This window comes from Schistocerca gregaria, chromosome 11 (genome assembly GCF_023897955.1).
Source record: "Schistocerca gregaria isolate iqSchGreg1 chromosome 11, iqSchGreg1.2, whole genome shotgun sequence".
Classification (NCBI taxonomy): Eukaryota; Metazoa; Arthropoda; class Insecta; order Orthoptera; family Acrididae; genus Schistocerca; species Schistocerca gregaria.
Genome location: NC_064930.1, coordinates 113665881 through 113684182, shown reverse-complemented (window position 1 = coordinate 113684182; position 18302 = coordinate 113665881). Strand labels below are relative to the sequence as shown.

Below are 18302 nucleotides of genomic sequence, written 5' to 3'. Positions count from 1 at the left end.
GATGACGGAAATAAAAGAAATCTCCAAGAGCGGAATTTAAATTCGGGATGAAAAGACATCACTGGTACGATTCCTATCCTCACAGAAAGAACATAGGTTGCCCCAATATTTACCTCCACAATGCTGTATCGAGCAGAGGTATGGGGAGTAATTAAGGAACATTGTAAGGCAATGGACGTGTCTTAAAGGACAATGTTAAGAAGAATTCGTGGCGTCGACGACGTAGATATGATCACAAACGAGAGAATCTACATCTACATTTATACTCTACAAGCCACCCAACGGTGTGTGGCGTAGGGCACTTTACGTGCCACAGCCATTACCTCCCTTTGCTGTTCCACTCGCGTACGGTTCGCGGGAAGAACGTCTGCCGGAAAGCCTCCGTGCGCGCTCGAATCTCTCTAATTTTACATTCGTGATCTCCTCGGGAGGTATAAGTAGGGGGAAGCAATATATTCGATACCTCATCCAGAAACGCACACTTTCGAAACCTGACGAGCAAGCTACACCGCGATGCAGAGCGAGCGCCTCTCTTGCAGTCTGCCACTTGAGTTTGTTAAACATCTCCGTAACGCTATCACGGTTACCAAATAACCGTGTGACGAAACGCGCCGCTCTTCTTTGGATCTTCTCCATCTCCTCTGTCAACCCGACCTGGTACGGATCCCACACTGATGAGCAATACTCAAGTATAGGTCGAACGAGTGGTTTGTATGCCACCTCCTTTGTTGATGGACTACATTTTCTAAGGACTCTCCCACTGAATCTCAACCTGGCACCCGACACTATCTACTAGGTCATTTATATATACTGTGAAAAGCAATGGTCCCATAACACTCCCCTGTGGCACGCCAGAGGTTACCTTAACGTCTGTAGACGTCTCTCCATTGAGAACAACATGCTGTGTTATGTTTGCTAGAAACTCTTCAATCCAGCCACACAGCTGGTCTGATATTCCGTAGGCTCTTACTTTGTTTATCAGGCGACAGTGCGGAACTGTATCGAACGCCTTCCGGAAGTCAAGGAAAATGGCATCTACCTGGGAGCCTGTATCTAATATTTTCTGGTTCTCATGAACAAAGAAAGGGAGTTGGATCTCACACGGTCGCTCTTTCCGGAATCAGTATTGATTCCTACAGAGTAGATTCTGGGTTTCCAGAAATGACATGATACACGAGCAAAAAACATGTTCTAAAAGTCTACAACAGATCGACGTCAGAGATATAGGTCTATAGTTTTGCACATCTGCTCGACGACCCTTCTTGAAGACTGGGACTACCTGTGCTCTTTTCCAATCATTTGGAACCTTCCGTTCCTCTAGAGACTTGCGGTACACGGCTGTTAGAAGGGGGGCAAGTTCTTTCGCGTACTCTGTGTAGAATCTAATTGGTATCCCGTCAGGTCCAGTGTACTTTCCTCTGTTGAGTGATTTCAGTTGCTCTTCTACTCCTTGGACACTTATTTCTATGTCGGCCATTTTTTCGTTCGTAAGAGAGAGAACTGGTGGTGGTGGTGGTGGCGGTTAGTGTTTAACGTCCCGTCGACGACGAGGTCATTAGAGACGGAGCGCAAGCTCGGGTTAGGGAAGGATTGGGAAGGAAATCGGCCGTGCCCTTTCAAAGGAACCATCCCGGCATTTGCCTGAAACGATTTTTGGAAATCACGGAAAACCTAAATCAGGATGGCTGCAGACGGGATTGAACCGTCGTCCTCCCGAATGCGAGTCCAGTGTGCTACTTCTGCGCCACCTCGCTCGGTAGAGAAAACTGGGCAAGTCGTGAGAAGGCATGGTAGCTATCCTCTACAATACCCTGCAGCATCTGACACAAGTTTGCCACCCCCCCCCCCCCTCATTATTTCCCTGTGTCCGGATGTTCCTGCTGATCAACTTCCCACACAGTAAATCGACTGAGTTCCACTTGGAGGACTGATGAAGCCATTCCATATTTCTCCAAATCTTCTGATCCTCTAGACACTTCACACAGTTCTCACAAAATCGGGATATACTCGTATATCTGGGATCCCTGTCTTTCTCCAAGACATACTTTAGGTGCATGTATATGGTCTCGACAACTCTGCTGACGGAAAGCTTTAGTTTCTCTGAAATCTGTCGGACGCTATTGCCTTCTCAGTACAAATTGATAATCTCTTCCCATGAATCAAAAAGAATCTGGAACTTTGGGGCAATTTTCAATTACTTACGCTGTGTTCTTTCGTGGGACACCCTGCCGCAATACAAACGGAACTATGATAGAACAGTACTGTAAACAACGTAGCTATACCTAGAGTCTCACTTGGGCCGTGTGTGATTCACGCTCGTGCCATCACTTACTTTCATTTTCTTTTTTGGTGTTGCCACCTCGTTATGTTAGTCTCAATTTTTGTTGTCACTGAGTTGCTGCTTTGTCTGCCCATTCGCGGCAGCAGCAGCACCTATCGATATAGCCATCAGGTGTTATCTCTGCTTGTTGTCCCCAGCGATCGGTGTGTGGTCCCATTTTCTGGGATATCACCATGGAAACATTGTTGAACGTTCTGCAGGGAGAGACTGCAGTTCTGGGTGTCGTTGCTTATGAGGACGATCTCGCAATTCTAGTGGGAGGTGACACTCGCAATGTGATCGAACACAGATCACGACTCGCTGTTGGACTGTTGACTGACTGGTGTGAGAAGACTAAAATGTCTATTGCACCACAAAAATCGCTATATATCCTCTTAAAAGGCAAGTTAAATAGGGACCCAACAGACAGAATTAATGGCCAGGCGGTGTCGCGACAGAGATATACCCGTTACCTAGGGGTATATCTACACTCCTGGAAATTGAAATAAGAACACCATGAATTCATTGTCCCAGGAAGGGGAAACTTTATTGACACATTCCTGGGGTCAGATACATCACATGATCACACTGACAGAACCACAGGCACATAGACACAGGCAACAGAGCATGCACAATGTCGGCACTAGTACAGTGTATATCCACCTTTCGCAGCAATGCAGGCTGCTATTCTCCCATGGAGACGATCGTAGAGATGCTGGATGTAGTCCTGTGGAACGGCTTGCCATGCCATTTCCACCTGGCGCCTCAGTTGGTCCAGCGTTCGTGGTGGACGTGCAGACCGCGTGAGACGACGCTTCATCCAGTCCCAAACATGCTCAATTGGGGACAGATCCGGAGATCTTGCTGGCCAGGGTAGTTGACTTACACCTTCTAGAGCACGTTGGGTGGCACAGGATACATGCCGACGTGCATTGTCCTGTTGGAACAGCAAGTTCCCTTGCCGGTCTAGGAATGGTAGAACGATGGGTTCGATGACGGTTTGGATGTACCGTGCACTATTCAGTGTCCCCTCGACGATCACCAGAGGTGTACGGCCAGTGTAGGAGATCGCTCCCCACACCATGATGCCGGGTGTTGGCCCTGTGTGCCTCGGTCGTATGCAGTCCTGATTGTGGCGCTCACCTGCACGGCGCCAAACACGCATACGACCATCATTGGCACCAAGGCAGAAGCGACTCTCATCGCTGAAGACGACACGTCTCCATTCGTCCCTCCATTCACGCCTGTCGCGACACCACTGGAGGCGGGCTGCACGATGTTGGGGCGTGAGTGGAAGCCGGCCTAACGGTGTGCGGGACCGTAGCCCAGCTTCATGGAGACGGTTGCGAATGGTCCTCGCCGATACCCCAGGAGCAACAGTGTCCCTAATTTGCTGGCAAGTGGCGGTGCGGTCCCCTACGGCACTGCGTAGGATCCTACGCTCTTGGCGTGCATCCGTGCGTCGCTGCGGTCCGGTCCCAGGTCGACGGGCACGTGCACCTTCCGCCGACCACTGGCGACAACATCGATGTACTATGGAGACCTCACGCCCCACGTGTTGAGCAATTCGGCGGTACGTCCACCCGGCCTCCCGCATGCCCACTATACGCCCTCGCTCAAAGTCCGTCAACTGCACATACGGTTCACGTCCACGCTGTCGCGGCATGCTACCAGTGTTAAAGACTGCGATGGAGCTCCGTATGCCACGGCAAACTGGCTGACACTGACGGCGGCGGTGCACAAATGCTGCGCAGCTAGCGCCATCGACGGCTAACACCGCGGTTCCTGGTGTGTCCGCTGTGCCGTGCGTGTGATCATTGCTTGTACAGCCCTCTCGCAGTGTCCGGAGCAAGTATGGTGGGTCTGACACACCGGTGTCAATGTGTTCTTTTTTCCATTTCCAGGAGTGTAGATGAGAATTGGAGCTTCATTCCGCATATTGAGCAAGTAGCGACAAAGTCCTTAGCTCTGTTCAACAAGATAATGTCGATAGGACAAAGAAGGTTTCATCTGCCGTCAAAGGCAATAAATATCTATCATAACAGTATATTGGCACCTATAGTAGGGCACGCATCCAGTGTGTGGGCCCACAGGCTAGCTCTGGTGAAGCCTGCGGCTGCTGTCAGGTGAATACAGAGGAACGTTCTGTTGAGATGCATTGGTGCATTCAACACAAGTCCAACAGATGCACTGTTGGTAATTATGGGTCTATGTCCACTAGATCTGATAATAAGGCAGCACGCAGCCTCCTACTGGCTGCGCAAACAAAACATTGACATGGTGGAAAATATAATGGTCACTCTGGCTAGCGTCAAATCCATCCGAGAAAAAATGCTCGACATTTGGCAGGACGAATGGGATGGGTCCAGTACAGGCCGTAGAGTCCACGGGTTTCTACCCACAGTAAGGGAAAGACTAAGGAACAAGATAATGAAGCCCTCACAGGGCCTAGTCCACTTCCTCACAGGCCACGGCCCCTACCCCACGTACCTGCATAAAATAGGTAAATAGCCAACACCGGAGTGTGGAGCCCACGTAGGATCGCCAGAACACACAGTGGTTGAGTGTCCAATATATGAACAGACTGCCTCAGTTGAGAGACAGCTTCTCCAGACAAGGGACATAAATGTTATACTAACAGATGGCGAATTATTTAGAAATTTCGCAAAACTAGTGAATAAAATCCCAAGGGAGGCCCAGCGAGCCTGCCTTGGGAGAGGGTAAATGCGCTTCAGATCTAATGTGCAATTGTAAATATGTAAATACTACGTTGTTTAAGTCTTGAGTTGTAGTAGCTAGTAGTTGTAGTTAGTTCGGTATGGTGGTGGGGGGAATAGAAGAGTAGTACAATGGAGTGGTTTCTTCTAGTAGCAGCGGCCCGCCTCCACGTGGCTAGGGACGGGCAACTCTCTGGCAAAATACCAGAGAGGCTAACAGGCCGACTTTTCATATAGTGCACAAAGTAGCGGAACAAACATATTGTTTGCATGCATTTATAAACCCCTTCTGTAGCACTAATAGCAGAGATAGTCAGTCTCAATACACCCACTCAAAAGTGTCAGAAAGTGGGTTAGGTATGTTTCAAAAATTCTGAAATTCTGTCACTGAGTTGCTGCTTCGTCTGCCCATTAGCGGCAGCAGCAGCACCTATCGATATAGCCATCACGTGTTGTCTGTGCTGCACTGCTATTACTTCCCGGTTGTAGTCTGTCGTGAATTCAGTTGGAACGTGCCAGGAGGGCAGTTCGGACCTGCCAGTCGCGGAGTTGGAACACGGCACCAGTTCGGTCAGGTAGGAGCAGCAGTGAGGCATCGCTCTCCGTGGCTCACCCGACCTTCGCCACCACACACATTACCATAGCTGGGGACAGTCTTCGTGGATCGTAGGTCGGTCGCCCTACTGGACGAAATGAATTGGCTCGCTAATCGCTTATGGGTTGGCTGTCTGTGAATCGACTCCCGATTTGTCTTCGTGATTGCACAGCCGCTGCTGGATGTCGTTCAAGTCTTCGTGCACGTTTCTGTCAGACAGTGCGTGTAGCTGGTGTCATTTCCACTCACAACGTGTTTTAAATGTTGTCGGCGTACTGGCAGTGAGTCGATCGGTTGGAGCGGATCAGCTAACAGCTCTCCACGCGGCGGTCTCTACGCAGTGCCGGAGTTTTTGAGTGCTGCGAGGTTCGTGACTCACCGACCCAGGACATCAAAGTAGAGTGGTGATTTAATTACTGAAGCAACATCTGTTCATGTTGTGCCCTTGGTCGGTGATTCGCTGTTGGCGATATTCCTGGGAGCAACAGCAAGTGTTAGAGTCGGTGAAGATTTAGCTGCCATGTGTTCCAATTAATTATATTTGTCGCTTCGATATTCGAGTGCACCAGCGGAATGTTCTGCCTTGTGGCCATTAGTGTTCCGGTTACCTGCCCTAAACACTGACATAAATTCAGGCAGTGTCCTTTCCTCACCTGTTGTCACTGTCCAACATGGTGTGTAATTTTTGACCTTAATGTACTTTTGGTTGTGTACGGCTATATCTGTAACGTTTTTGGCTTTGGAATTCTGGTCAGTGGTCAGCAAGTAGTCTTGTCAGTGGGTCCCTGACTGTCTCTCGGTTGAGTTGCCGGAGGATCGAGTACAGTTGGCCTAGCTTCTTGTCTCACCTAAGCGAACGTTATAATTTCAAGGGCAGACCGAGCTCCCTGCAAACTTCTGAGCGCCATTGGCTCCACTGCTTTCTTATTAGCGTTTAATTGTATATTTTTAATGGCTCATAGCCGATGGTTGGAAATTGTATGCTTGTAATTGTGTTTTTAAAAACAAAGGCTTTCAGCCGTTTTAAAAGTAAGTTTTTCTAAATTGGGCAAGTCTTAACATTGTCTGAAGATAAAGCTTGGGCGTTCTGCCTGTTGAAAATTTATTGTAGTGTATTGTTTTTAAAAGCATGGGCCCTCAGCCGATTTAAATTTTAAGGCTCTTACTTTTCAAATATTACATTCTTTCTAGATAAGCTGTGGGCCTTCTGCCTATTGATAATTTATTGTAGTTGTGTTGTCCATAAAATGATGGGGCTTCAGCCGCTTTTTTAAATTTGGATCCTTACGTATGAAGTAGGGATGGGTACTTCGCGAACGAACGGGTGCAAAGTAACGGTTCACCAAGATGAACGAAAGGACCGAGGAACGAATTCCAAGGAACGATCGGTTCATAGTTCACTTCGGTCGCGGCGGTCACTTGGTCAGTTCTCGTTCCAGCCTCGGTCGCGTGCTCGCCTCAGCCTCGGCCTCCCTCGCCCTTCTTCGCCACGACCGCCTGTCTGAGCTCCACTGCCAACTGCCCCTGGTCACTTCAGCATCCAGCTGTTCGTTCCGTTCACTGCGCTCGCCCATTTTACATGTGTTCCAAACTGATCTTGCACTTTTAGTTCTGGCTATTGAGCGTCCACGACCCGTAATTAAAAAGTATTTTATAGTTACGTAAAGTACGTAAAAATAACTTTGTATGTAATAGGTACGTCTTTTCAGGTAACAAAAGGGCATATCAGCTCACTTCGTTATATCGATGAACAGCAGAATACTTGCTTATAACAAGGAAAGTTTTTTTTGTAATGCATATATTTTTTGGTTTCATCGACTTGATTTAGTAGCTAACTTTCAATAGTTTGCTTAATTTTTAGTGTAAGAAAATTCATACAAAACGATTTTCGTGTATCTTTCATACACAAAACATCACAACTAGGAAGGCTCTAATTATTTCTAAGTTTCGTTGTTGCATTACCTGCTAGTTTGTTTTTTTTGAACAAAAAAAAAATGGGTTGTGCATCATTTTGGCTCAGTAGGAAAACCCGTGCCTCTCCATTTGAAAAGACATACATTGCCATAAAATCGTATACACTTATCATCTCAAAAACATGTGTTCGGAAGGAGCTTTCAAACAAAAAACTTTATTACTGTAACTTTATTATTATTATTATTGCTGCATTAACTTTAATAACGCAACATAATAACCTAATTTTTACTAAGCGTGTGACTCATGTATGAGAAAACCACATTTTATTTTATACTTCCATAAAGTCTCTACTTCGCCTACGAACTCAGGGACAACGTGAAGTATATATAGGGTGTAAACGATTACTGTTTACAACGTAGCATAGCTATGTAGTGGAAGTCTAAACGAAGAATTTTATACAAGACACTTGTGGTCTATAAAGTTGGGAAAGAGCCACCAACAGGTTTACAAGACTACATGCGCGTCGCGTGAGATTTTCTAGTTCTCTTCTCCAGCTCTCTACACATCGTCATCGATTGTTTCGCAATTGTTGCTTGCAATAGCTTCTAATTTCTTCACTGCCTAATTATTACATGTTTGTCTGTTTGTTGTATCTGCTCGTAACGGGCAACACGTCGTCCATAACTGGCGAGCATTCTGTACTCGGGGCCGGTTTTCCGTGCGCCACCCTATATCATTCCCCTGCGATCAGCCACACATGGCTACGGTTGGGTAAGCGAGAGGTTCTGCAGAATCACAAAAAATTACTTCTAAAAGTGTGTAGGAATTACGTACCGAATAAAAACTCTGTACTGCAGGGGGGAGGCAAGTGCCCCCTCTTGCTGCCCTCCATCCTTCAGTCACCTACACTACCAGTTTTCAGTTTTTGATGAGAACCATGTACAAAGCACAAGTGAACGGCGAACGAGCAAAAATGAACGGTTCCCAAAAACGAACGATCAGCAGGGAACTAGTTCCCAAGGATGAACGAGTTTGCCCACTATAATATGAAGTCTTAGCCTTAAATACTATTTAAGGTGAAAGTCTAGAGCCTTCTATGTCAGCATATATATATATATATATATATATATATATATATATATATATATATATATATATATATGGTGTTACAAAAAGGTATGGCCAAACTTTCAGAAAACATTCCTCACACACAAACAAAGAAAATATGTTATGTGGACATGTGTCCGGAAACTCTTACTTTCCATGTTAGAGCTCATTTTATTACTTCTCTTCAAATCACATTAATCATGGAATGGAAACACACAGCAATAGAACGAACCAGCGTGACTTCAAACACTTTGTTACAGGAAATGTTCAAAATGTCGTCCGTTAGCGAGGATACGTGCATCCACCCTTCGACGCACGGAATCCCTGATGCGCTGATGCAGACCTGGAGAATGGCGTATTGTATCACAGCCGTCCACAATACGAGCACGAAGAGTCTCTACATTTCGTACCGTCGTTGCGTAGACGAGAGCTTTCAAATGCCCCCATAAATGAAAGTCGAGAGGGTTGAAGTCAGGACGGCGTGGAGCCCACGGAATTGGTCCGCCTCTACAAATCCATCGGTCACCGAATCTGTTGTTGAGAAGCGTACGAACACTTCGACTGAAATGTGCAGGAGCTCCATCGTGCATGAACCACATGTTGTGTCGTACTTGTAAAGGCACATGTTCTAGCAGCACAGGTAGAGTATCCCGTATGAGATCATGATAACGTGCTCCATTGAGCGTAGGTGGAAGAACATGGGGCCCAATCGAGAGATCACCGACAGTGCCTGCCCAAACGTTCAGAGAATATCTGTGTTGATGACGTGATTGCACAATTGCGTGCGGATTCTCGTCAGCCCACACATGTGGCGGTGAACCGAGGAAGTACAGTACATACTGGCGAAACTAAAATGAGCTCTAACATGGAAATTAAGCGTTTCCAGACCCATGTCCACACAACATATTTTCTTTATTTGTGTGTGAGGAATGTTTCCTGAAAGTTTGGCCGTACCTTTTTGTAACACCCTATATATATATATATATATATATATATATATATATATATATATATATATATATATATATATAGCAGTTGTATTTAAATCATGAAATCATGGGCCTTCAGCCGTTTTAGAATTAAAGTCGTTTTCTGTCGACAGTCAGGCTTAGAATTTGCGCTGTAATGTCTGGACAACTAAATGAAATGTTATGATTGGAGTGTAACTGACAGCCGCTCATTCTGACCCCCTTCCACAATTCCCACTACTTGTTCTGCCCTGCGGGTTTAGGACGGCGTCTCAGTGCCGTCTACTGGCGATTTCTCGTATATTTATTAAAACTGCTTGGACAGGTAAAGACAATTTACACGGAGCTAAGCAGTACCAATATGTAAGCAAATGTACAGCAATTATCTTACAATATACTGTAACTGTTATTACTAATTGTGAAAGGTGGCTACACTGAGCCACAGCGCCAGAGATTGCGCCAAAGACTGTTATTCCGCCGCCTCCACTGGTGCAGTAGTAGGTCAGAGGTTGCCGTGGGCAGTGCTAGTTGAGAGGATGTCGTGTGCATTTGTTGTTCTATTGGGCGAGAGAGTAGATGCTATTCGGTTAGTGTAATGTATAGATGGAAGATGCTGCAATGATCACAGTGTATTTTTCGTCAATATATATTGAGGTAAAAAAAAAATTCAGATTTATTTAATGACAATGCCTCTTGGTCTCAGGTTCAGCCAACAAAGCATCTGGGTCATGTTCATGTATTAGACTTGTAATTCTGGCTTCTATGTGCAATTATAGTATTTCTGGTTTTTCGATTAGTTCATTGTAAACGGTGTTTAAAATATCTTGTCGTATTGAGGAAGAACCGTCCCAGATACATGTACGTTGAATCACACTACCACACACAGGACAGTTACACTTGTGCTTTGTTGTTTCGTAGCTTTTATAGTTGCAGGGGACTTAATTAATCAGTTTTTTTAACAGAAATTTCCGTTCATTCTTTATTGTTATTTTATGCAGTCAGAGTGCGTGCAAATACTACCCAGGGCGAACCGGTTACCAGATTTCGTAACCGGACACCCTAACAACCCTACCACAACAAAGGTCAAAATTTAATGATGATTGTGGTGTTTCTCATGCTGCTAAATACTGCATTTTCGGGCAAACAACGAAGTTGCTAAGTGGCAGGTGTCATTAGACCACAGTTAATAAAGTCGTTTCATGTAATAAAGAATAAACTAGGCACTCATCTTTTCGAGTTTCCCACGCTGGTATCGTTGTATAATCATGGCTCAATCGTCGAAAATCTAGGCGGTTATGGTTCCAAGCTCGGATGCAAAGAGGCCTAGGTTTTATTCTGCTGTATTCAAAAGTTTTGTAGATGCGCTTCACAAACCGTTCTTGAAGATTAAACCTTTCAAAGTTAGCACAATGGTGATGTAAAAAAGTAATCAGCACTCCGAATTTAAGTTACAGTTCCGTTTTCTTGTTTTTGTTGCAATATCGCGTAACACTTCACAATACAAAACATACTTGAAAACATCTTCCTCACTGTTAAAGTTCACATTTTATAAGCTGACTACTTTATGCGTCTTTCCAACATGACATCCACGACTTGATTTTCTCAAGGTCCGACTCTCTAACTAATAATCGGTTACGCGGCCAAAACTTCAGAGTTACAAGTACGTCAAAGATCATAGTGACAAAAGAAAGAATACACATAAGAATAATATCATTGCAATACAAACATATCGACGTATCAAAGTACTTCTACATTAATGACATCAAATCTGAATGTTGTCTCAGAAATATGTTAACTACTTTACAGAAACACAGTAGAATATTGCTGGCATCGAGAGGTTCAGGTGAGGTGCCGTAATGGTTGCGTAATTCCAGTACCATTACAACACACAGCTACTAAAATTATTGCATTTTAATTAAGCCCCCATGCAATTGTTATTTAATCATATTATTCCGTATTCTAACCAATGACTCACACGATCTTGCTTCGTTTTAATACGCTGTACGGTGTTTCCAAATATATGGAGGGTACTGTATGTTGGCAACAGAAAGGTAAAAAGAAGATGACAGAGGAAGACAAAATCCAACATGAAGAAGGATGAACTGTGTATGTGAGAACTTCCATAAGGAACACCTACATCTATACTCCGCAAGTCACCAGACGGTGTGTGGCGGAGGGTACCTTGAGTACCTCTATCGGTTCTCCCTTCTATTCCAGTCTCGTATTGTTCGTGGAAAGAAAAACTGTCGGTATGCCTCTGCGTGGGCTGTAATCTCTCTTTATGTTCACGGTCCCTTCGCGAGATATACGTAGGAGGGAGCGATAGACTCCTCGGTGAAGGTATGCTCTAGAAACTTCAACAAAAGCCCGTACCGAGCTACGGAGCGTCTCTCCTGCAGAGTCTTCCACTTGAGTTTAACCATCATCTCCGTAACGCTGCTCTCCGTTGGATCTTCTCTATCTCTTCTATCAAGCCTATCTGGTACGGATCCCACACTGCTGAGCAGTATTCGAACAGTGGGCGAACAAGCGTACTGTAAGCTACTTCCTTTGTTTTCGGATTGCATTTCCTTAGGATTCTTGCAATGAATCTCAGTCTGGCATCTGCTTGACCGACGATCAACTTTATATCATCATTCCATTTTAAATCACTCCTGATGCGTACTCCCAGATAATTTATGGAATTAACTACTTCCAGTTGCTGACCTGCTATTTTGTAGCTAAATTATAAGGGATCTATCTTTCTATGTATTCGCAGCACATTACACTTCTGTACATTGAGATTCAATTGCCATTCCCTGCACCATGCGTCAATTCGCTGCAGATCCTCCTGCATTTTAGTACAATTTTCCATTGTTACAACCTCTCGATATACCACAGCATCATCCACAAAAAGCCTCAGTGAACTTCCGATGTTGTCCACAAGGTCATTTATGTATATTGTGAATAGCAACGGTCCTACGACACTCCCCTGCGGCACACCTGAAATCACTCTTACTTCGGACGACTTCTCTTCATTGAGAATGACATGCTGCGTTCTGTTATCTAGGAACTCTTCAATCCAATCACACAGTTCATTAAACGGCTGTGGGGAACTGTATCGAACGCCTTGCGGAAGTCAAGAAACACGGCAACTACCTGTGAACACGTGTCTACGGCCCTCTAAGGAAATGGAAATTATAGAACTGAGGAAAATGGACAAACTTAGTGAAATGGAGAAGACTTACCAAGAATGTCGACTCCTCATTACTGGGAAGGAAGATGATGATGATGTAGAGCGGTTTAGATCTGCCACGAAGTTCCAAATTTTAGATCGTAACGACATATCTACTACAGAGAAATAGCCTGTCGCCTTACCTTGCTTCGTGAGCTGTCCCTCTTCTGGTCGTTGCTTCGCACAGTTTTCATCCCTCTCAGTGTCTGGTTCCTCGATCCTCTTCTCTCTCCCCCCGTCCTCACCTCCTTCCTCCGGTATTGGCAAGATTCCGGCAGACTGTTCTTTGGAGCCCTTGGACCCCGTTGTGGATGCCTCTCTGAGGCACTGCTTATCTAGAACCCCCTGCTCCTGCGGCAGACGGTACGCCCTCGGAGGGCCTGCCCTTGGAGGGTCGCCCTTTGGTGCGCCCTCCCACTCCTCGCCCTCTACTGGGCTGGGTGGTGGTGTGGGCGGCAGCTGCGAACTGTCGTGTCTCTCTACGCCGGCCTTTCCTCCACCAAAATCCTGGTCCCTGACACTCACTTCGCGACCTTTCTCCGCCTCCAAGCTCACGTAGTTTAGTGTGATGCACCTCTCTTGACTCGAAACACAGTCAACTGCCTTCCCGTCTAAAGTGAAGCCACTATAACCAACCTGCTCTACTTCAGTGAGGTAAGAGGCAGCTGCTCCAGTTTCGCTCTTGACTACTCCTGAAAGAAGTACTTCCTTAACTGCCAAGGGAGTAGCACCAGGAGACAAACCACTATTCAAGCCGCCATTCTCCACGGGACAGTATCTCTGCTCAGATCCAACCACACTGTCCTGCCTCAGAGACGGATGCACAGATCTGTCTTCGACAACACTTGCTTCACTCCAAAATTCTCTTTCCAGTAGTACATCAGGTTTGGGGTCTCCACTTACTGCTAAAACCGGATCAACCTGTGTCACCGGCTCCTCGGGGCACCCACTGATTTCATCAAATTCGTCGTCACTGCTCCCAGAACTGCTGTCTTGCTGCCACTGTTGATCAACAGCCTCACTATCCTCTTCTCCTTCCTCGTCCTCTGGATCTTCTGCTGGTGCGAGATCAACAAAAGCACTGTCACTGCTGGAGGGGTACCCAGAAGCACTACCTGTGTCAAGGCTTTCTCCAAAGTCGCTGGCCCTGCTCGAGTCAGAAATGGACACTACGCTGTCTCCCGCAGACAAGACATCCACTGGTTCGGGCTCTGCTGGTCTGTCAGTGAGGGCAGAACTGACAAAGCTACTGAACGGTCTGCCACTGGAGGCAAATGCAGCCTCCTCGGTTGGCGACAAGAAGACGTCGTCGCTGGAGGGTGTGCCGTCTTGCCTCCAGATACCTCCCGAAGGGCCAGGGTCCTGGGGATGACTCGAAGTGGACTGATCTGGAAATACGAAGATCCTCGCCGGAGACGTCGGAAGCTCTGCAGCGACCTCACCATCCACTGTCCCCGTCTGCTGACTGGACGGACCTCGCGTCTCTTCGGACACTAATCTCTCTTGCGGTTTCGATGCCTGGAGCTCCGGTTCTCCCTCCCTCTTCTTCGCCTTTCCTTGGCTGGAACTGTCGAGCCAAGTTACTCTCACCAGCCTAGCAACTCCCTCTTCAGTCTTCTGGAGCACCAGACGCTGTGGCCGACCGCTAGCGGTTTCCGGACTCGGCTTCTCGGTACGCGGTGCAGGAGCCGGTACAGTCCGTGGTGGAGGCGAGGGCTTTTCCCTCTTTTCTTGCTGCTTCACTGGTTCTTCCCTGAGTTCAAACTCTTCGACCAGGGATTTCCTGTCTGATCCTTCATCCGCAAATGACACCCTCTTCACCAGCTTCTTCTTGCCATTCTTCAAGGCCGAAACCAGAGCGCCAGTTGCAGGTGTGGATGCCTCTGGACTGTTTTCTGGCGAGGAGATAGACCCTCTATGGGCTGGCTGCTGTTGGACCTGATCTCCTTTGGGTGTATCTTCTTGTCCAGCAGTTGGGAACACAGGCTCCTTTTCACTTCCAATACTAGCTGTACTGCTATTTCTAGATTTCAGTTCTTCTCCTCTTTCAGCTGTAGCACTGGCAGAAGATGTACTTTCAGCAGAGTCCCTACTGCCAGATTGACGTTCTTCAGGACTATTGCAGCTCCCAATTGCACCAACCTTTTCAGAGAGGGTAGTCTCCTTCTCTACACACGAAGCTTCTTGGAAGCTCCGTTCAGTGACGACTACTCTTATCGTTTCACCTACGAGCTTTTCACTCTGAGTCCCACTTTCAGTAAGCTGGGAATCACGACCATTAACTGATCCAGAATTTCTGTACGATTCAGTATCAGTACCTATACCACCTGCCAAATGTCTGTTTTCTCCAAATGTGCCCGAATTTCTGTCAGTTGGGTCTTGTGTCGGCAACCCACTCTGGGAGCCAGCTTGTGTTTCCTGATCACCACTAACACTCACTCTGGCAGCACCAACTTCTTCTTGAGCACCACCGTCTGAATTTGCACCTTTGTTTTGCTCGGACGAAGCACCGACACCGACACTTTCCCCCTCCTCCGACGACGACTCCAAAGAGCTGGCGAGGAATCTCTTAATCCTCTCGACGTTGACGAACGCAGTCTTCCGGCGGAGGTAGTAGCCGAAAGGCGGGACTGTAAACACGCCGCCGTCTGTAACGTCTGCCTGAGGTTGACTGACGTCTGCCAGCGAAACGTCTCGCGCGTCTCCACCGACCCTGCCTTCACGTGCTGTTGGGTTTTTCTCTGGTTCGCCACAGTTCCCCGACTCGGGGGTCGAAACGTCGTCGGCGCTGGCTGCCTTTTCGGTAGGTTCGCCGTGGCGTGTGACGTCAGTCGGCGGTCCGGGATGCTGTGTCGCAGATGGAGGCGACGTCGACGTGTGCGTCAGTGGCGCTGCCCCTCCGCTATCCCTGCCGGCGCCGTCCATGCGTCGCTCCAGGTTCTCCGTGCGTTATCCACGCCTGGAAACAACGAAAGCAGCGTCACTTCAACATTATTTCACACACACTACGCCTCTATACTGCTACATACACTACTGGCCATTAAAATTGCTACACCTCGAAGATGACGTGGTACAGACGCGAAATTTAACCGACAGGAAGAAGATGATCAGCTTTTCAGAGCATTCACACACGGTTGGCGCCGGTGGCGATACCTACAACGTGCTAACGTTTCAACCGCTTTCTCATACACAAACATCAGTTGACCGGCGTTGCCTGGTGAAACGTTGTTCTGATGCCTCGTGTAAGGATGAGAAATGCCTACCATCAAATTTCCGACTTTGATAAAGGTCGGATTGTATCCTATCGCTTAGGGGTTTATCATATCGCGACATTGCTGCTCGCGTTGATCGAGATCCAATGACTGTTAGCAGAATATGGAATCGGTGGCTTCAGGAGGGTAATACGGAACGCCGTGCTGGATCCCAACGGCCTCGTATCACTAGCAGTCGAGATGACAGGCATCTTATCCGCACGGCTGTAACGGATCGTGCAGCCACGACTCGATCCCTGAGTCAACAGATGGGGACGTTTGCAAGACAACAACCATCTGCACGAACAGTTCGACGACGTTTACAGCAGCACGGACTGTCAGGTCGGAGACCGTGGCTGCGGTTACTCTTGACGCTGCTCTGGTGTACTCGAAGACGAACCTGGGTGCACGAATGGCACAACGTCATTTTTTCGGATGAATCCAGGTTCTGTTTACAGCATCACGATGGTCGCATCCGTGTTTGGCGACATCGCAGTGAACGCACATTGGAAGCGTGTATTCGTCATCGCCATACTGGCGTATCACCCGGCGTGATGGTGTGGGGTGCCATCAGTTACACGTCTCGGTCACCTCTTGTTCTCACTGACGGCACTCTGAATAGTGGACGTTACATTTCAGATGAGTTACGACCCGTGGGTCTACCCTTCATTCGATCCCTGCTAAACCCTTCATTTCAGCAGGATAATGCACGACCGCATGTTGAGGATCCTGTACGGGCCTTTCTGGATACAGAAAATGTTCGACTGCTGCCCTGACCAGCACATTCTCCACACCCGTCACCAATTGAAAACGTCTGGTCAATTGTGGGCGAGCAACTGGCTCGTCACAATACCCAAGTCACTACTCTTGATGAACTGTGGTATCATGTTGAAGCTGCATGGGCAGCTGTACCTGTACACGCCATCCAAGCTGTGTGTGACTCAATGCTCAGGCGTATCAAGGCCATTATTACGGCCAGAGGTGGTTGTTCTGGGTACTGATTTCTCAGGATCTATACACCAAAATTGGGTGAAAACGTAATCACATGTCAGTTGTAGTATAATATATTTGTCCAATGAATACGAGTTTATCATCTGCATTTTTTCTTGGTGTAGCAGTTTTAATGGCCAGTAGTATATATTGAACAATTCATGTAGTTTTATCCATCACAAACAGTAGGCCCAACAAACACATAGTGTGTCGCTAAACTGAAGAGCGAGTCCCCAGTCTGCCCACCCAGCTACGTCACAGGGCGCCTCTACAGGCTCTTCCACAACGTAGGAACGGCCCTGCCGCGGCGCCCGCTTTAAGCCTGTGGCGACGCCGTACACAGATACGTCTCGCCTGCGTTCATTTTTACACAAAAGCATCAAGACCGTAAGGAAAACAAAACACCAAAACTACTTCCGAAACAGAACATTATAGATTAAAACTTTGAACATAGCTGTTAAGGTTCAGTGACCGTGGCAACAAATAAGCCCTCGGTCAGAAATATTAAGTCAAAATTTACCTGGTTTCGACGCTACTATGGGCGTCGTCTTCAGAATTAGACTATCTGGTCTAAAACATATTAGGTATATAGTACATTAATAAAATTAAAGTTTGTGCTCACTGGAAAGGATGCAATACTTACAAGTCACATATTAAAAAAAGATCTGAGCCGGAAAGGCGATGTCATGGACAGTTGTGAGATGGCGAGCCGCTAAGGGCTTCTCGTACTGTGGACAAGGGTGCAACGAGACTGAGGTGCCCACTTTAGAAAGTGTGGGCAAGTAAACACGGTGTTGCTACGAGCGCCATCAAGTAGCCGCAGAAACAACTAGGCTACTGTACATTCAAAATTAGACTCATTAAATTGGGATAAAGCTGATTCAGGCATAACGTAAGCATTAAGAATAACAGGGTGAAGTTACATATTTATCTGCTTTAAATAGAGATACATTTTGTAACGTAAAAAACGTTACTTATGACATACAAGAAAACAGCTAAGGTGTGACAGGAAAACATTTCGGTAAACTGCATACCGAAAAGAAGGGGCGTAGGTTAGATGTCTTAGAAGAATTTGAGATTTTCAAACATCTCACTCGTCATGATGGACCTCATTCTCGACGAACAGCAGCAGCTGCGAAATAAAAACTTTTTCGACTGTACAAAGCCATTGCTTGATCTTTGATTCGGATTTCCTCATGCACTTTACCGAAACGTTGTTTTCCTGT

General features: G+C 46.8%; 1 protein-coding gene across 1 annotated transcript in view; it reads right to left on the bottom strand.

Moving 5' to 3' along the window:
- Positions 1-18302, bottom strand: part of LOC126295230 (uncharacterized) — a 2305622-nt gene that overhangs the window by 1891597 nt on the left and 395723 nt on the right. Inside the window, exon 4 of the mRNA XM_049987579.1 lies at positions 12979-15794. Coding sequence (XP_049843536.1) covers positions 12979-15760 — 2782 coding nt within the window. The 5' untranslated portion in view covers positions 15761-15794. The remainder of the gene's footprint in view (positions 1-12978; positions 15795-18302) is intronic.